Source organism: Haliotis rubra, unplaced genomic scaffold (genome assembly GCF_003918875.1).
Source record: "Haliotis rubra isolate DU_JTF1 unplaced genomic scaffold, ASM391887v1 Scf24, whole genome shotgun sequence".
NCBI lineage: Eukaryota > Metazoa > Mollusca > Gastropoda > Lepetellida > Haliotidae > Haliotis > Haliotis rubra.
Window position 1 is genome coordinate 314,547 of NW_025766447.1, and position 19,287 is coordinate 333,833.

At 39.2% G+C, this 19,287-nt stretch overlaps 1 protein-coding gene across 6 annotated transcripts in view; it reads right to left on the reverse strand.

Annotated features, from left to right (window-relative positions):
- LOC124278577 overlaps positions 1-19,287 on the reverse strand; it is an 80,610-nt gene that overhangs the window by 16,320 nt on the left and 45,003 nt on the right. For 4 of the 6 annotated variants that reach the window (XM_046714322.1, XM_046714320.1, XM_046714321.1 and 1 more), the window contains 7 exons: positions 11,247-11,351; positions 8,900-8,966; positions 8,036-8,109; positions 7,231-7,302; positions 2,324-2,410; positions 992-1,070; positions 196-269 (listed from right to left, as the gene is read on the reverse strand). In XM_046714322.1, coding sequence (XP_046570278.1) covers positions 196-269; positions 992-1,070; positions 2,324-2,410; positions 7,231-7,302; positions 8,036-8,109; positions 8,900-8,966; positions 11,247-11,351 — 558 coding nt within the window. The remainder of the gene's footprint in view (positions 1-195; positions 270-991; positions 1,071-2,323; positions 2,411-7,230; positions 7,303-8,035; positions 8,110-8,899; positions 8,967-11,246; positions 11,352-19,287) is intronic. The other 2 variants (XM_046714318.1, XM_046714319.1) reach the window with 1 other exon arrangement.

Sequence of the window (19,287 nt, forward strand, 5' to 3'; positions counted from 1 at the left end):
TGAAGATGGACAATTTATTTAAAACTTCTTTAAAACAATTGAGGTTACATTTTGTTGTACATTCTAACACCCTAATAAAACAACAACATGACTCGAAGATAGTGGTAGATTCTACACCAAAACACTGCCTAGGTTGCAGTAGAGAATGGCTCATACAAAAACACTGGTCTTTGTTCATGATGCCACAGAAGTTACCTTTGTAAAATCCATTAATTCAACTGCCTCAGCAACACTTCCAAATTCAATAAAGCCATATCCTTTACTTGTACCTGAAATAATAGGAAACCTTACTAAACATTGTCAGCATTGAACCACCAACTCAGTGAAAGCCTATTGTCAGGGCAGTGGATTAGTCTAGTGGTTCTACTGTTCAGTCGGCACACCAAAGGTCTGAGTTCAACTCCCCATGTACAGTCCGTTTGAGTCAGAAACGGACCGATGAATTGCAAATTTTATCATTGTACAAAATTGCCACATAAATATAAATAGTACACATGTTTATCATTTACTAATATCCAACAGCTTTCTAATATTTGAAAATTTTCCGGACTCCACCAAAAAAGTTGTTTAAGAAACTATCATCATTGAAAACGCAAAAGTTGTTATCTGTCGCGGAGGGGTGAAACCTGAGAAATGGAACCGTTTCTGACTCAAACGGACTGTAGGTACCTCAGGTGATGATCAGTTCCTGTGCAATGATATTCATATTGCTAAAAGCTCACTCATGCATCCACCCATTTGTCCAGTTTACATTCCCAATTCCATGATGGGATGTGCGAAGAACTTTGTAGGTAGTGAGAATTGGCAAAATTGTAGTGAGATTGATGTATGTTAATAAACTTGATTTAAGTGTACATTGCTCATAATGTTTATTGTTACTGCTATGAATGACATTTATTTACATGTACAGTGAAGTCTGTGATAGCAGCGATTGCTAAGTGAGCAATGAAATACATATATCATACATACATCACCCTCTCATTTAACTTACCAGACCCACCAGGCTTATTATTCTTCATAACAATTACTTTAATTGGTTTAAAGCCAGACTCTGTAATCTGAAAACGTATCTGAAAAGAAACAAATAAATAATGTATGACAAAGTTTCCTGTCTTTAATGCTGAGCAGTTCTAGTTCTTCAATGATGTAATATTGGACTGGAGCCACACTTCAAGGGTGTTATATCAGAGACATACTTCAAGGGTGTTACATCAGAGACATACTTCAAGGGTGTTACATCAGAGACATGCTTCAAGGGTTTTACATCTGAGACATGCTTCAAGGGTTTTACATCAGAGACATACTTCAAGGGTGTTACATCAGAGACATGCTTCAAGGGTTTTACATCAGAGACATGCTTCAAGGGTTTTACATCAGAGACATGCTTCAAGGGTTTTACATCAGAGACATGCTTCAAGGGTTTTACATCAGAGACATGCTTCAAGGGTTTTACATCAGAGACATGCTTCAAGGGTTTTACATCAGAGACATGCTTCAAGGGTTTTACATCAGACATGCTTCAAGTGTGTTATATCAGAGACATGCTTCAAGAGTGTTACATCAGAGACATGCTTCAAGGGTTTTACATCAGAGACATGCATCAAGGGTGTTACATCAGAGACATGCTTCAAGGGTTTTACATCAGAGACATGCTTCAAGGGTTTTACATCAGAGACATGCTTCAAGGGTGTTACATCAGAGACATGCTTCAAGGGTGTTATATCAGAGACATGCTTCAAGGGTGTTATATCAGAGACATGCTTCAAGGGTTTTACATCAGAGACATACTTCAGCGGTGTAACATAGAGTACACTGCTTGTAATTATCAAAATTTTAAACAAATTTACCACAACAAAGAAGTCATCTCACACCTTTGGCAACTGTCACAACTGCTTGATCAGCTTGTTTATGTAACCGGTTCAAAATTTCATTACAACATGGCTTTGTTATGACCGGATAGTCTTTTTCAAAGAGGCCGCTGTGGTGATAATATTGAGTGAGTGGGTGAGTTTAGTTTTAGGCTGCTTTTAGCAACATTGCAGCAATATCATGGCAGGGACACCAGAAATGGGCTTCACACATTGTACCCATGTGGGGAATCGAACCCGGGTCTTCGCATGACGAGTGAATACTTTAGCCACTAGGCTACCCCACCTCCCAGTGATAATATTGAAAATCAGACTGAACCTATTGAACAAATTGGGGAGTTATCATTGGTAAAACTGGTAAGGTTTCATCTTTCTGTATGACAGATGCCCTTGAAACAGGACGTGACATAAGATCCCTTGACCATGAAGCAAGTGAGTCACAAACTAAAACTTACTGCATTCCCTCCAACAAAAGGTGGGACGTTCCAAAACACCAGGGTGTCTGTAGGGACAGTAGTTGCCCATTTCTGCCAGGTATGCACCTAAAATTGAAAATTGTAACTATAAATTGTACATTTAATGTTATATTTAAATATATTAATCCTTCTCCTATCTTGGGCTAGTCATTCTCCTGTCTTGGTGCCGGTGTAACAGGCCCAAACACACACACACACACACACACACACACACACACACACACACACACACACACACACACACACACACACACCCAGGCTTAATCTTCCCCCACCCTTGAATCAACTTTAAAGGCTACTTGTTTCCCATCCATGTTCTTATATCAAAAGGGGGAGATTCTGGCCTAGCTAGGCTACTTCTTCCCCAACCTTGTTTTCATGTTCATGTTTGTCTTGAAAAAGTCAGAAACGAAAACAAGACATAGCTATTCACCTGACCACATTGATAAGATATTCATGTTGATCTCAAGTTCCATTAACAATATACAGGTCATCTTCATCTTCATATATAACATGTTCATGGTTCACAATTGTTTCAATACCCTTCTATAAGGTGAGATTAAAACGAAAAGCAAGCATAAAAGCAAAGATATTACATCATTACTATTGTTGTATATTATCATTTACTTATTTTTATATTTCAATGACCGCCTCCGTGGTGTAGAGGTTAGAGCATCCCGCGCGGAGAGCCGGAAGGTCATACCAAAAGACATTAAAATATGGTTCGATCTCCAATCGCGTTATACCAAAAGACATTAAAATACGGTACTTGTTGGTCCAGAGTATAATGTGTCTGAGTGGGGTATTCTTGCTTCACTGCGGCATGGTTTCTCAGTGGGCTAACACTATAAAACCAGCTTCAGTCTGGGCTAGTACAAGCAGCTGCACATACACATACACACGCATGCACGTCATCATATGAGCGAAATATTCTCAAGCGTGACGTCAAACCCAATTTCACGTCACCTTATATTTCAATAATTTACTTATCCCCATTTACTCAAAATTGGCTTATGTCAAAAGCATTACTATATTCGAAACTTTAACTAAATACCCAGTTTTTACTTGGATGTCCATATCCATTCAAAATTTTATTCCCTCACTCATGGCTTTAAATATGGCATCCACGTCGGCAACATCAACTTAACAGTTGGAAGCAGACGTAAACAGCAACACAACAACAACCCAACACAATATCTATATCAAATGTTGTATCATCTATCATTCAACAAAGTACCTTATTCTAAATTCAAAAGACAAGGTTTGATAAGGGGTATACTTGGCCCATGGATATCTGAATCATATTTCATTCACCAAAAGTGAATATGGAATAGTAAACAAGCTTATGTGAATAATGTTCCATTACATTATATATAAATATAACAAATATTAGATAATAAACAGCATAAGAGAGCAAGCAACCTGTGTATATTAAATCTTATTTACCCATCACATGTGCGATTGAATGTTTACATCTTATGGTGGACAGATGAAGAACTAATGTGTCTTCATAGGAATGGTGGCAGGAGCAGGATGGATTTAGAGATATACAGTCAAATCCCGATGAGTCGATTGCTGGGGACCAATTAATAAATTCGTCTTATCGATGTATTCGAGACATAGGTATGTCTATGAGGGTAGAAAAAAGATGATCCAGTCCTAATTCCTCGACCCAAGCATTTGTTTACCTAACGATTTCCCTATCACTAATAGGGGCACCTTATCAGTTCCAGTCTGATTAGCACAGACAGTGATTGCCGTAAAATCACTAATCTGCCTTTTGAACTCACCCGTCAATGGCGGAAAGGTGTGAGCCGCGCTGGTTTGTTAATTGGATCAGTTTGCTACACCAATCAACTTCCCATTGACTGACTTCGGCTTATGTATACAAGATTGCTGTTGTTTGAATCTCATGGGACCAAATTTCCTTCTCGAGTCATCGTGTGTATTTATGAGACGAATTCATGATAACGGTATTCAAATGATGACAACTATAACAGGGAATGGTCGGGACCGACAGGGACTTCGAGTTATGCATAATATTCGAGACACCGGCATTCGACTCATCGGGATTTGACTGTATGCCGTTCAAACATGTATGCATTCAAATCATTACACCAAAGTCATAGTCAAAAATGGACTATTTAGCAAAAATGTGTACCAAAATATAAGTCAAAACTACTCCCCCTTTTGATATAAGAGCAAGGGTGGGGAAGAAGTAGACTAGCTAGGCCAGAATCACCCCTTTTGATATGAGAACAAGGGTGGGGAAGAAGTGGCCTAGCTAGGCCAGACTCTCCCCACTTTTCATAGAACACAGAACAAAATATCCTAGTTTAAACAGGGGGGAAAGTTTGGCCTAGGGGTGGAAACTTTAGCCTAGCCCAAACTTTCCCTTGGGTAAGAATATCCTAGTACAAAACCTCCCCGGGGAAAGTTTGGCCTAGGCCAGATTCTCCCGGGAAAGTTTAGACTGGGGAAGAAATGGCCTGCTACACCGGAAACCTTTCTTATAATCTGTATAGCTGGGTAGGTCTGGCAGGAATACATCACATGAATGACAAACATACACTTAATAGTAAATATTTTAAAGTTTTTAAACTCACATTACCTCACATTATGCACTTATCCAGTGGATGGAATACCATAGATTACCCTAGTCTAGACAACAACGTCAGTTCAGAAAAAACCCTAGCAGTACTTGACACAAATCCTGAGAATGGTGATTTCTTTGTATCATTGTGAAAGGTTCAAAATAAAGACAAAGTCAATCCAGGATTAACATTGTTTAATCTGTAATCTACAAAACGTTGTATCGGTTCCCTGTGTAACCCTGGGTAACCCTTGACACCCACTGCTGACAAGTCTGTAAGGAAGACTGTCTTCAGGGTGATGCGCCTGTAGCGTTATCCCTCGAGTGGTTTGTAATCAACTGATAATAGATGTTGAACAACCACTGACCCACAGGAACACATGATGAAGAGGTCATAACTGCAATTGTCCACTGAGTGTCTGTTGTGACGTCAGAAGACCTCACGCCATTGTTGCAGGGTCCTCAATTGTCTGAGTGCCAAAGGCACGTGATACTATATCTTCAATTGACTGTCTGCAAGGACAAACATCTTTCCCTGAACACTGCCCCATTGAATTGAAGCTCTTGGTTCGGAACAAGTTCCAATTCCTAGAAGATGACTATCCAACCCAGTTGATGTAGCAAGCGGGTGGTGAAACATAGATTCTGAAGAACTTGAGCAGCTGCATGGACCTGAATGCAATTACTTGTGTATGCCTCGAATACGATTCCCCTGTGATGGTGAACTGGGTATAGGAGGCGTGGTAAATAGCCAAGTGGCCATGGAAATAAAGAAAGTTGGACCTCCCATCATTCTCCCTTGAAGAAAAACAAATGTACTTCTGATAGGTAGATTGGTACACGTAGTTAAGCATCATGGAGATTGAGGCTAATCATGTTGCCCCCTGTTCTGATGATCGTACATAGAAGAGCGATGGAGACCATCCACAAGTGCAGCAATATCTCCATCAACATCCAATCTTCCTCAGACATTTCCTGACACAATAAGCACCGATCCGAAATTGAGCAAGGTAAGCCTTTATAACAGGAAGCACAAAGAGAGTGGGGATCAACATCTGCCATGAATTTCTGACATTGGAGGCATTTGCTCTGCGCCATTCTTGTCAATCAAAAAGGGCGGAAAACTTCAAAGTCCTAAATATGTGAAAATATAGTTAATATAAATGAAAGTAAAATGCAATTGAATATTTAGATGGAATGCGATTGTAACTGACCTATTTAGTGAAGAATTGGAGACTTGATTGAAATGTAAATTTCACTCGATTCTCTGTGTGGACCATACAGAAAAATTATGAAGGGTTCTAGGAGAACAATACAATGACGTCAGGATCAGGGGAGATAACTCAGGGGTAGATTAGGTATACCACTAGGAATAGCTATGACTTAGTGTTAAAATCTCATTTGATTTTCTGTATGTATCTGTGTATCCACAGGAATAAGGCTACCATAATCCAGAGGGAATGTTTACGTTTTAATTATCTCTAGGTAGCAAGTATTGATGACCATCATGTGAACATAAGCAGAGCTTGTCTGACTCCTTCTTGGAAGCAAGAGAGATTGGGGAGTAGGAGCCTGCAGTCTTGGGCAAGGGACCAGAGAATCTCTGGGACACAAGAAAGAAAATGACTTTAGTTGTCTGACACCTGGTAAACCACACACAGAGAGATCAAGCTTTGCTGGGACTTCTGGTGACAACCTACACTAATAATTGGAGCTGTGGTGTGTTAAAAGGGGCTGGAAAGTGTTTTAGGTCGTTTCTTCTCCGTAATCAGAACAAAAAGAGAAAAAGCACAACGTGAGATAAATTCTAAAATGCACCAGTTGTGTTTTGGACAAGTTCTCCCATGCTTCTTCACACATTTATTGATATTCAGTCTCATTACTGACCGGTCACCTAGTTATGTAATGTGTCAAACTTACATGATCTTACGTCTAACTATTCCAGAGTGAGTTGTTTATCATACAATCAAACACTACAAGGAGAATAGAAGTTTAGGTTATTTACAATCTCTTTAAGCATTTCAGTAAAATCTCAGGGGCGGATACAGCTTTTTGGGAAAGGGGGTGCACACTTCATTTTCACCAGAGTTTCAATGGTCATTTAATAAACTTTCTTTGCACCCCCCTTCTGGATCCGCCTATGAATCTTATCAGTATTTCTCATAAGGATGCACAAACAAGGTACTTTAGAGTTCAGAGCAGAGAGGGTTCAGACAAGGTTCAGACAGGGTCATAAACCAGTCAAACTACTACCACATGAGATGCTTCCTGGCAGTTCCACACATCAACTTACAGCTTGCTCTGACTGGAGGACGAGTGAGCTGTAATCGGCCTTCACCTCGCATTTCAAGATCTCGACTGATCCCTGTTAAAAAGATGCAACAACCTCAGCAACTATGACAACATGGGCCATACAACCGTAGTACAAACTCATGGTTATCGAGCATAAATTAGGATGGTAGTTGTCCTTTCATAATAACCTCTTTTGAGGTTTTACTTTTTACAACTGGAGACCTCATCAAGAGTAGGACATTTTTTTTTTATATGAAAAACTGGGCAAAAAGGTACTTAATGTCCCAGACTAAGAACTGAATATAAACTCTTTCATAATGAATGACGTCATTTGACTCCCTGATCAGTAGTCAGGTGACGTCATCGTTAAGACTACAGGCGACAGGTGGTTCATTTACATGTTCAGCAGATTTTCCACACAGACACAGACACACGCACCTGTCAGCCCCAGCCATAACCTTGGATCTCTTAAGCTCACCTGGATTTTTCTTTCTAGCACACCTGGATTTTCCACACAGACACACGCACCTGTCACCAGTAGCCATACATGTTCAAACACTCCACATCCAAACCCTGTCCTTGTTGCCCATACATTTAACCTGCCCTAATTACTCACCTGGATTTTCCCCATACATTTTACCTGCCCTAATTACTCACCTGGATTTTCCACACACGCACGCATGCACGCACGCACGCTCGCACACACACACGCACGCACCTGTCACCAGTAGCCATACATGTTCAAACCCTCCACAACCAAACTGTGTCCTCACTGCCCATACATTTCACCTGCCCTAATTACTCACCTGGGTTTTCTCCATCCATCTAACAGCATGTTGTTGTGTGAAGAAGTCGATGAAGGCAACCCCTTCATGATCACCTGATGGAAATATAAACAAGATCTGCATTACCAGTACCCGGACCTGTACCTCTGGACTGGGGAAGTAATCTGGAGGTCATCAGTTTCCATGGCCACTGATCACACTAAAATCACATTTTCGGCATCAGTAATTTAATGAAAATATGATTTTTTGTGTATGTAATAGCAAGGTGAATCCAGTCTGTCTTTGCACTGCAAGTATCGGGAGAGGGTTGTTAGTTTCAGCTGATACTTGCAATATCCTGCTCTGTCATGGCACCTTGTAAATATCCTGAGGCAATCTATAGTACGGGAACAGACAATCTGCTAGATCACTTGTAAACAGCTAGTCCTCATTAACACAGACTCTCACCTCAGGACTAGATCCCCAGCATAATCCTAAGAGTTTTAAAAACGATTTGAAAAGCATTACAGCACTTTTAGCTACAGAGCCTTCATATATATGTGAGTGACTCTGCTTTTAGCAATATTCCAGCAATATCACGGCGGAGGACACCAGAAATGGGTTCCAAACATTCATATAAATGTAGATTAAAAGCAAGTATATTCTTAGTCTGAAATGATATGAATCCATACCACTGTTCGATGCTGTGAAAACATCTGCTAGAATAACATCAATGAACCCTTATCATTTCTCAGCTCTAAAAAATATTTTGAACCAACCACAACACAAGTGCCAACAAAATCAAGATCCTACATGAGTCAAATTTCAGAGTACAGAGGAGACTATTGACAGATGACAGGCAAACAGGTCATGACAGAAACTTGACTTCATGTCAAGGTGGTATACCTGTGGGAGATGTCTCTATCTGCATATCCCGGACTTGGTGATGGAAACCATGAAGCAAGTGATACACCTGTAACAAATGACGATCGATACAAGGCAGCATGGTTTTCAGGTAGTCCAAGTACATACAGTTCAACAGAACTAGTTGTTTGGGATCGCATATGACCAGAGCGACTACCTGGATGATATCCCAGAATTCTTTACTGGGTTGCAATCTCTGCTGCGCCACCCGCATGCGTCATTTGTAGTATAAGGACGTATCCTTACAGTTTAGTCTTGAAATTATTTGAAAATGTCGTCATCTTAACCCACCAATATTTCCATTTTCATTATGAAAAAATTTGAAGTTTAACTTCATTTGCCAGTGGTAAAAAATGTTAGGATTGAAAAAACCCGAAGTCAATGGACGTCTTTATATTTGTGCCTTATTATCCTAGCATAATTAATGTATTATTATATTTCTGTGCACTTTGGAGCCTCACATAAGAGTACACGATCTGTTTTTAGTGAGTTTATTAAGTGACTGTAGTATCTAGATATTTTATAGATTGCCTAAGTGAATCATATTTCACATACACACACACGACTTTGTGCATGTTGTCGGTCTCACATCGAACTTCGGCAAAAAAAAGTGAAGTGGAATAATTTTGTTAAATGCTCCAACAAACGAATAAGAACAAAATACAAATATCAAAATTATCACCAACTAAAGTTATAACAGAAATATCAGGCTATTACATTGTTTTTTGAGGAATGTATCCATTAATATGCCACATAAAGGAACAAACTTTGTGCATGTCAGTCTCACATCGATGATGATGATGATGATGATGATGATGATGATTTGGAAAGTTTTAACATAGGCTATTACATTGTTTGAGGAATGTATCCATTAATGTCACATGACTTTGTTTCAGATGATTTTGGAAATTTAACATAGGCTTTCACGATGTGCTTGTATGAGTTTCAGTATTTCATTGGTTGGTCACCCAAGATAGCCCACCTGACAATTGTTTACATACTGTCCACCATTCTTTGAAAAATAATTTAGTTAGATAACAATGATAAATCATTATCGGCTAATCTTTTGAAGGAAGGACATTGTGTTTACACAGACACTTAATGACAGAATGTGGATGTATTCAGTATATGTTAGTAAATCTACAAACAAACACTAACTTTTGACAAATCCGCTGTGCATGATAAAAGTAATTAATCAATCAACGTGTTATCGGTGAATCCTGTGATTGATGTCTGTTTTTTGTAACTCAGCTGATATTTCCTCTTGCTGCACTTCCATGCTCAGTATTACATAACAGGGAATACATTTGCCACATTAGACTTTCATTTATAATATTGAGTATTTACTCCAGACATGAGAAAAGCTAAAACATAGTTGTTGTGTAATCTGAGTGGTGTTATCACTAATTATACTTGTTATAAATTCATTAATTGACTGTCATGTGAATGATGACAAATAAACAGGTGTAGGCTTATACCACCAAACATGGGTAACAGCAACAGAGGATAATAATCACTGTACTGCATGCAATTTGCCTACAAAAAACTTAGGGGTTGACACTGTTTAGAGGAACTGAACTTAATTGTTTACTAAAGTTAAAAACTGAATAATACCTGTTGACTTAAGTAACTGTTTAGATTTTTCTGAGTTTCTTTTTGTCTACAGTTTACGGATTCAAATAAATCCAATGCATGTTTTTAAAATAGGTCAATATAGACATCACATTGTCTCATGACATGATTAAATATTGAGGTAAGAAAGACAAAGAAATAGGATCAAATTGGATCAGGGGATATTTTCAAATAACGGCATCCAATGGGCATCCACCGTTCTTATTGTCTCATTGTTTTTGTTGAAGAAATTCTGCCAAGGTAGACAGCTCCCCAGTCCCTGCGTACGTCACGGTCGAGGGAGCAGGTGTGGCCCATCTGACATAATTCAATTGTTGGCTCGAAACATTAATCTCTCTGTGTTTCCTGTTCCATCCAAAAAGTCAGGAGGATCTTGGAGTAAGGAAACTCCTACAGTTCCTATATTTAACACTCAGAACAGAACCCCTTGATTTTCAGCCATAGCTACATAAACAAACAGTAAGTCCTTCATGACACCTCAGCTGCATATCAAAAATAATGAGAGAGTAATGTTTGATAGGCATCTTCAGAAGTTGGGTAATGACGTAGCAATTGTATGGATTACAACTTCTTAATATCTACCTGGCGATTTTTTGGTATATTGATTGCTTGACGCATGCACCTGTTTTGACTGACAGAAGGAATCGGGTTGTTTAACCAGCATTTTGCAGTAAAAATATAAGGGCTAGCTACATACTTCTGCTTGTCTTGTTATTCTTGGGAGACCACTGAGCATGATTGTTTTGGTTTGGACATCTGACTTCAACTCGTTCCATTCCCCCATGGTATTGCCAACAGGAAGCTGAAAATCAAATCTCATCAGTTTTAGTGTAAAATATTGCCATGCAGCTCTGCATCAAATATACCTTATAATTCCTATATTCATGGGGGACATCAAAACCAATGAAGTACACTGTCCACATACGCTTCCTATCTGAAGTTGAAAGAACTGAAAGCCTAGATAAACTGCTTAACTTAAGATAGGAATCAAAATGTAATTTTTAGAGTAAAATTGATATTTTATACTTTTCCTGACTCATGCTCTTTTGCTTGTCTTCTTCTTCTTGCGAACATAGTGGAACACTTGTATCTCCTTATTTGAAGCTCCCTTCAAAATAAAATCACTAATTGGTACTCACCACGAGTTGCTCCCCTTTGTCTCCCCTGGCGGGAAAAGGTGTCGCCACCCTCTGGCCATGTGCTCCACTCTCTCCTGATTTAGCGAGCCCAACACTTGAATTTACAGGTAAATCCAAAGTGTTATGTGGGGAGGATGGGAGGGCTAACCTCATGAGTCAGGATAAGTATAAAAATGTACTTTTTGGAGTAAAATTGATATTTTATACTTATCCTGACTCATGCTCTTTTTGCTTGTCTTCTTCTTCTTGCGAACATAGTGGAACACTTGTATCTCCCTAATTGAAGCTCCCTTCAATTTAAAATCACTAATTAGTATTCACCACGAGTTACCTCCTTTTCACAAGCGCGGGAACGAGGGCGCCACCTCTACCCATGTGCCTCACTCTCTCCTCATATACTGAGCCCAACATTTGAATTTACAGGGAAATCCAAAGTGTTATTTGGGGAGGATGGGAGGGCTGACCTCATGAGTCAGGATAAGTATAAAATATCAATTTTACTCCAAAAATTACATATTTTTCCTTATCCTGACTCATCTCTTTTGTTTGTAGCATCCTACGAGACGGAGGTGGGAATATCTAATACTTTGGATTTTTAATAATTAGTGATTTGAACTGTAATGATTGTAATAACCCTATGGGAACTTCATAAAGGCACTGAACTGATGAATTCCTGCTGCTAACTTATCAGCTGCCATATAAAAAGGTTATTATCATGTACTTATTATGATAAAGTATATATAACATTAATACAATGCTTAAGACTAATAGACTTAAGCTTGTTAATATGCTAGTATAAACTCCTTAGAGTTTGTTAGCTAAAATACTTTAAGATATAACATAGTACTAAGCTTAAGATATGATTAAACTTAAGCTAATTATATAATAGCAAACTCTTTAGAGTTTGTTAGTTAATATACTTATATGATATAGATATAATGCTGAGCTTAAGATATGAATAAGCTTTAGCTACATATATAATAGCAAAAACTCTGTAGAGTTTGTTAGCTAATATATTTTTATAATATGAGTATAGTACTGTGCTTAAGCTATAATTAACTTAAGCTACATATATAATAGCAAAACTCTGTAGGGTTTTGTTAGCTAATATATTTTTACAATATGAGTATAGTAGTGTGCTTAAGATATAATTAACTTAAGCTACATATATAATAGCAAAACTCCGTAGAGTTTGTTAGCTAATATATTTTACAATATGAGTATAGTAGTGTGCTTAAGATATAATGAACTTAAGCTACATATATAATAGCAAAACTCCGTAGAGTTTGTTAGCTAATATATTTTACAATATGAGTATAGTATTGTGCTTAAGATATTATTAACTTAAGCTACATATATAATAGCCAAAAAAACTCTGTAGAGTTTATTAGCTAATATGTTTATAGTGTAACCATAGTACTAAGCTTAAGATAAGATTAGACTTAAGCTAAAAGTATATAGCAAAATAAACTCCTTAGAGTTTATTAACTAATATACTTTTTATGTTAAAAACATAGTACTGAGCTTAAGTTATGATGAAACTTAAGCTATATATATATAATAACAAAACTCCGTCGAGTTTTGTTAGCTAATACCTTTATAATGTAAACATACTGCTTAAGACATGATGAAACTTAAGCTAATTGTATAATAGCGAAAACAACCCTTTAGAGTTTGTTAGCTATGATATAAACCTAGTATTGAGCTTATGAAGGAAAACTTAAGCTACATATATAATAGCAAGAACTCCGTAGAGTTTGTTAGCTAATACATGTTATAATGTAACCATAAAGCTTAAAATATGATGAAACTTAAGCGAAATATATAATAGCAAAACCCTCTTTTAGAGTTTTGATAGCTAATATACCTATATGATATAAACATAGTACTGCGCTTAAGATATGAATAAGCTTAAGTTACATATATGATAGCTAAAACTCTGTAGAGTTTGTTAGCTAATACATGTTATAATATAACCATATTGCTTAGAAATATGATGATACTTATAGCAAAAAACTCTTTAGAGTTTGTTAGCTAATCTACTTATATGATATAAACATAGTACTAAGCTTAAGATATGAATAAGCTTAAGCTACCTATATAATAGCAAAACTCCTTAGAGTTTGTTAGCTTAATTAACTTAAGCTATGTATAAAATAGCCAAAAACTCTGTAGAGTTTGTTAGCTAATGCATTTATCATGTAACCATAGTATTACTCTTAAGATATGAATAACTTAAGGTAAATATATATAATAACAAACTCTGTAGAGTTGTTAACTTATATATTGTATGATGTAATAATCATAGTACTGTGATGATAAAAGGAACTTAAGTAAATTATACATAGCATGAAGCTATTTAGTATTGTTATAAGATAAGTAAAAATCTGTTAGATTGACTTATCTTCTCCGAGGAACTGTCAGCTGTTGTGCGAGGACCATGGGATCGAATTGGTGTATACCTGAGGCGTCCTCGGTGGTGATATCTCTCAGATAATGGTTTGCAACCACCATATCAGTTCCAGAAATAACCCTCCATTATTTCAATCACATTTGTGTAGAACAATTGTAGAAGTTAAGCTATAATATCATGAGTATTAAGCTCATGGAGGGTCGAGAATAGGTCCATCCCGCATATGCACGTAGTATGACAGTTCTGATCCAAATGGAGATATAGTACATGAGACTTCACTCTGCGTAAGTTGATGATAGAGGAAATAATCTGTTGCATTTTTCCTCCTGTTTGGTTTGGTGGAGATAAATTTACAGTGCTCTTGCTGGCCAACTTGATAGAATCATCATTATCATGGGGTCCAAGTATGTCATCCAGGCGTGTTCATAAACCTCACTTGTGAGGTGTTGGAGACACTATATTCATATCCCCAGGTTGGGCGTGAAATTTCCGTTTTATTCTCCAAACAGAAGTTTAGTAGGTTTACTAACCATCTAGTTGTGTTAGTCGCTTGATGAAATTCAGCTGTAGTCTGAAAGCGCTGTGGATTTAGATCCACTTGTATCTTCGTCTAGGTAATTAAGCTCGCGAAGTCCTTGGCGATGTAGGTGCACAACCAGGTGTGTCTGTCCTCGTTGAACTTTATGTAAAATCAGCCTGACTGCCGATCCCTCGTCTTAACTTGACAGGGAGGTCTCTAACTGAAGAAAGGCAGTCTAATCATGAATGTTCAGGTTAACTGGACTGTAATGAGGCTTGCTTTCGTTCACTGATATATAGTTGTCACTTGTGGCGTAAGTCTTGAACTGTGAATTGAGATCGACCTCTGTGTAGGTCGTTGTCCCTCAGCGGTCCAATCAGAACAAGGCATTTTGATTCTGTATAATACCAGCTGTGATGTCACGGTGTAGCGGGGAAAAAACCCACCTTGAATAAATTCTTGTCGTCGTTGATATTAGCATAAGCGTCGGTCTTCACCGTAGCTTCGAAGTTATCCGGTGACCACGTGTTTGAGGGTTAATGGTAATCAGCGAAAACCTCCGGCGCGAAATATCTCGGCTCTGTAATTTTATGCTGGGTAGGTTATTTTCCTGGTTGTCGTAGAAAGTAATTTCAGTTTTGAATATAATTCCGACTTCCTTATATATAAGGGTATAAACAACTTGCAAGTTGTGAGCTTGTAGACTGTATACATGAATGTATCGTCATAATTGTAGAATTAACGTTGAACTTGTTGTACATATTTCTTCTCAGAAACTTTGGCGATTAAGAGTTATACTCGCTGTAACAAGGCTGCTGTTCAATTTCGATATTGAATTGTCTGCAGATATGCGTAATGGTCGCATGTAGATAATCGTATCGTCGATCGTCGGGATTGTATATTAGCAATTTATACGGAATAGTTGATTTCTGTGAAGATCTATGAAATGTCGTTGACTATTAATACAGCGGCGTTCTGTGTTGTAAATAGCCTGAGCAATTATCTTCGCGTAGGCTTATAGGCGGCATCTGGCATACAGTTGATAATCAACTTATGCGGCGTCTTGAAACGGACTGACAGTAGCTATATATGACGAGTGGCTAGTATATGGAAACCTTGGAGGAGACTTCCTCGGTGAGCGCCCGGAGACTTAGCGAAGTTCTCGAAGTATCCCTTCTAGATCTTCTGGGTGAAGTAGACTTGGAGCCACTTAGCCTTCGCGACCATCGCTGCGAAGGTGTCGAAATCAAAAGCCGATTAGTATATATATATATATATATATATAAATATATATATGGCTTGCCGTGAACAGCCTCTGTGTTTAACAGGATGTGGGATCGTGGCGCTTGCCTAAATAGAGGGCCGCATGGATCATCTTATCATATTCAGAAGTCGTGTTCACGAAGTCTGGTGATGTGTGTCTAATTGATCGTTCTAGATCTATTTAGGCCAGCGAACATACGTCTCTTCATGGATTCAACAGAACCAATATACGATTGTAGTTCTTATACTTGATATCGATGATCAACTTGTCTATGGGTTGATCTTTCGAGGAGACTTGTGAGGGGAGCGTTGATAGTTTTTTGAAGCTCTTGTATAGTCCCTCGATGTCCTTCTAGATGATGATGATCTGGATTCAGGTGTCGCCGGCGCATGCCTTCGCGAAGCTTCCTCTGCGTCGGTCGAGGAACGGCGATATGACCTTCAGCGAAGGCTTCCGTGATGTCTGATGGTCGAGTCCACATCTAGGGATGAAACGCATAAGGTGATGATCTATCCTGCCTTCGGCGAAGTCCTTCGCCGAAGGCTGTACTATCTAGGTTCTTTCGCCAGCGAAGGCTGTACATCTAGGTCCTTTCGCCGCCAGCGAAGGCCTTCGCGAAGGCTGTACATCTAGGTCCGCCGTCCAAGGTGGTCCGTGACTTCCTTCAGCGAAGGTGACATCGTCCTGGCTGCTTACGTTGACGGGGGTGCCTCTGGGGTGCTGTCACGTTGGAGCCTTCAGCGGGCTTCGGACCCTGCTACGCCAGATATAGTGGTCCTCCATGATGTTCATAATTTGTCGCATCATGTCTTCTGGGATGGTCTGCGCGGCGAGGTCGTCGGTGCTTTATCTGCGGTGTTAATGGAGGGTCCACGGAAAATCGTCCGACATCAGTGTAGAGGCATCAGGCTGCATGGTGATCTCTGCTGATGTCGTTGTAGCTATCACCGGTCGTTTCTTGTGGCGTCACGTCGGGGATGATGATCAGCTGATCATCGTAGAGGTCAGGTCATCGGCTGGAACAATCTCGGTTGAGAAAGTCCTAGTAGACCGTTGATTTTCCCTCAGAGGTCGGCGCTGCCCTGGGTGTCGCGGCGTCTGCGTTGAGTGTTGGTAATGATGGGACCCTCAGGGCGATCGCGCATATCTCGCGTTGGTACATCAGGCTGCATGCTGATCTGAGCCGACATCGGTCAATCTTTGATGTACTGGTAGAAAAACCCTCTAGTCTTCTGCTGCGGCGATGGGATGTCTGGGGAAGCAGGATGCTTCTTGGAGATGGCGGACTCACGTCCACACCTCTCCACCACTCTAGCGGAACACCACCGGAGGAGAGTCGACCAACAGCAGTAGACTGGCGAGGGTTCCGTGTATCAGTCATACTAGAGTCTGCATCGCGACCTATCTGCTGTGCGTGCCAAGCGCCAAAGTAAATATTAATAAAAGGTAGAATTGGATAAATTAGTACCGCAACTGCAATGTGAATATAATAAACATGGCGCCGTACATCATATTAAAGGCGGATCAGCAGCAGCATAAAAAGCGTAATCTGCAATAGTACAGAATTTTCATCAAGCGTAATCCACTGAAACAAACCGCGGCGTCCCGTGAATAAACTGTAGAAAAAGCGACTAAATATCAATATATAATCGTTGAAGGATACTAGCTAAACCTCTATAGATGTCTATCACGAGGTAACTAACTAAATATATTTCAAAGGATATAGTGTGTCGAGGAGACACAAGGCTCTCCGCGATCCAGCTCACTGGGCGAAGAAGGAGAGAGTGAGGCACATGGGTAGAGGTGAAGCCCTCGTTCAGCAGCTTGTGAAAAGGAGGTAACTTCGTGGTGAATACTAATTAGTGATTTTAAATTGAAGGGAGCTTCAATTAGGGAGATACAAGTGTTCCACTATGTTCGCAAGAAGAAGAAGACAAGCAAAAAGAGCATGAGTCAGGATAAGGAAAAATTATCAATTTTACTCTAAAAATTACATATTTTTCCTTATCCTGACTCATGCTCTTTTGCTTGTAGCATCCTACGGAACGGAGGTGGGTAACAGAATACTTTGGATTTATAATTAGTGATTTTGTATAGATATACTGTAATATCCCCTCACGGGAACTTCATGAAGCCTTAGATTTAGGATGTTTCCTGTATAAAAAAACCATAGGTTATATAAAGCCATTAAAGGGAATTACATTATGAATATATTGAACAATACATATAAATTATATATATATATATATAGGTGACTCTGATAGAGGCACTGAAATTGACTATATCAAGTATATGCTTAAGGTGGAATACTTAAGCTGAACATATATACATAGCCCTAAAACTCCTTAGGTTATAAGCTAGATGAGTATGTATAAAATACATATTAATCTTGTGAGGCTAATATTTTAACGCCCTCTGAGGGACTGTCAGTTGCTGGCGAGGACCAGTGGTCGAAATGGTGAATGCCAGAGACATCTTCTGTAGTGATGTCTCTTAGGTAGTGATTAGCAAATACCATGTTAGATTTCCAATAGCATCCTTCCATAATCGTGTTCAAGGAACAGTTACCGTGTAGAGGCGAGGGTAGAGGCCAGTGCCCTGATCTCATGTGGATTTGATGCTGTTGGTGGGTCCAAGCCTGCTGCCTTGTAGGCACGGAGAATGACAGTCCTTATCCAAATAGATATTGTGGTCCGTGACACTTCTGTTTGATTAAGTGGCGATAATGGGATGAATAAGCGTTTGAGAAATCTTCTCCTTGTTTTGGATCGTAAGTAAATAAACTTTGAAGCTCTTACCGGACACAGTGATAGGTCTTGTGTATCTTGTGATCGAGAATAGAGGATAAGCGCCGGGATGTGGAATAATCTGTCTGGTTGACCTGGCAGTTGATTCTTTGCAATGAAATCCCATCTTAATCGAGGTGCGCTGTGTTATGATTGTCATCAAACTGTATCCTCTCGTAATCCAGAGCGTGAATTTCAGACATTCTTGCTGCTGTGGCTAGCGATAGCAGAAACAATGTTTTCTGTGAGAGAAATTCAAAGTTTGTCGATTCCAAGGGTTCATAGACCTCACTCGTGAGGTGTTGTAACACTACATTCAGATCCCAAGCTGGGGCGTGGAACTTCCGCTTTTGGTCCTCCAATCGAAAGCTTCGTAAGTAAGGCCAGTAACTCTGGAGATCTTGTCAATTTGACACCCGTTCTCATGGTGATTACAGAGCTAAGCGGCAAGATATGTTGATATCGTTGAACCTTTTAAATGTTTGTTTTGGCGTAGGTAACACAAATAGTCTGCCACTTGAGGTTGTGAAGCCTCTCTTGCTGTAAACCCTTTCTTTGTTGCATAATTTTGAAACTGTGCCACTTGTCGTCATTACAAGTTACGAGTTGAGTAACG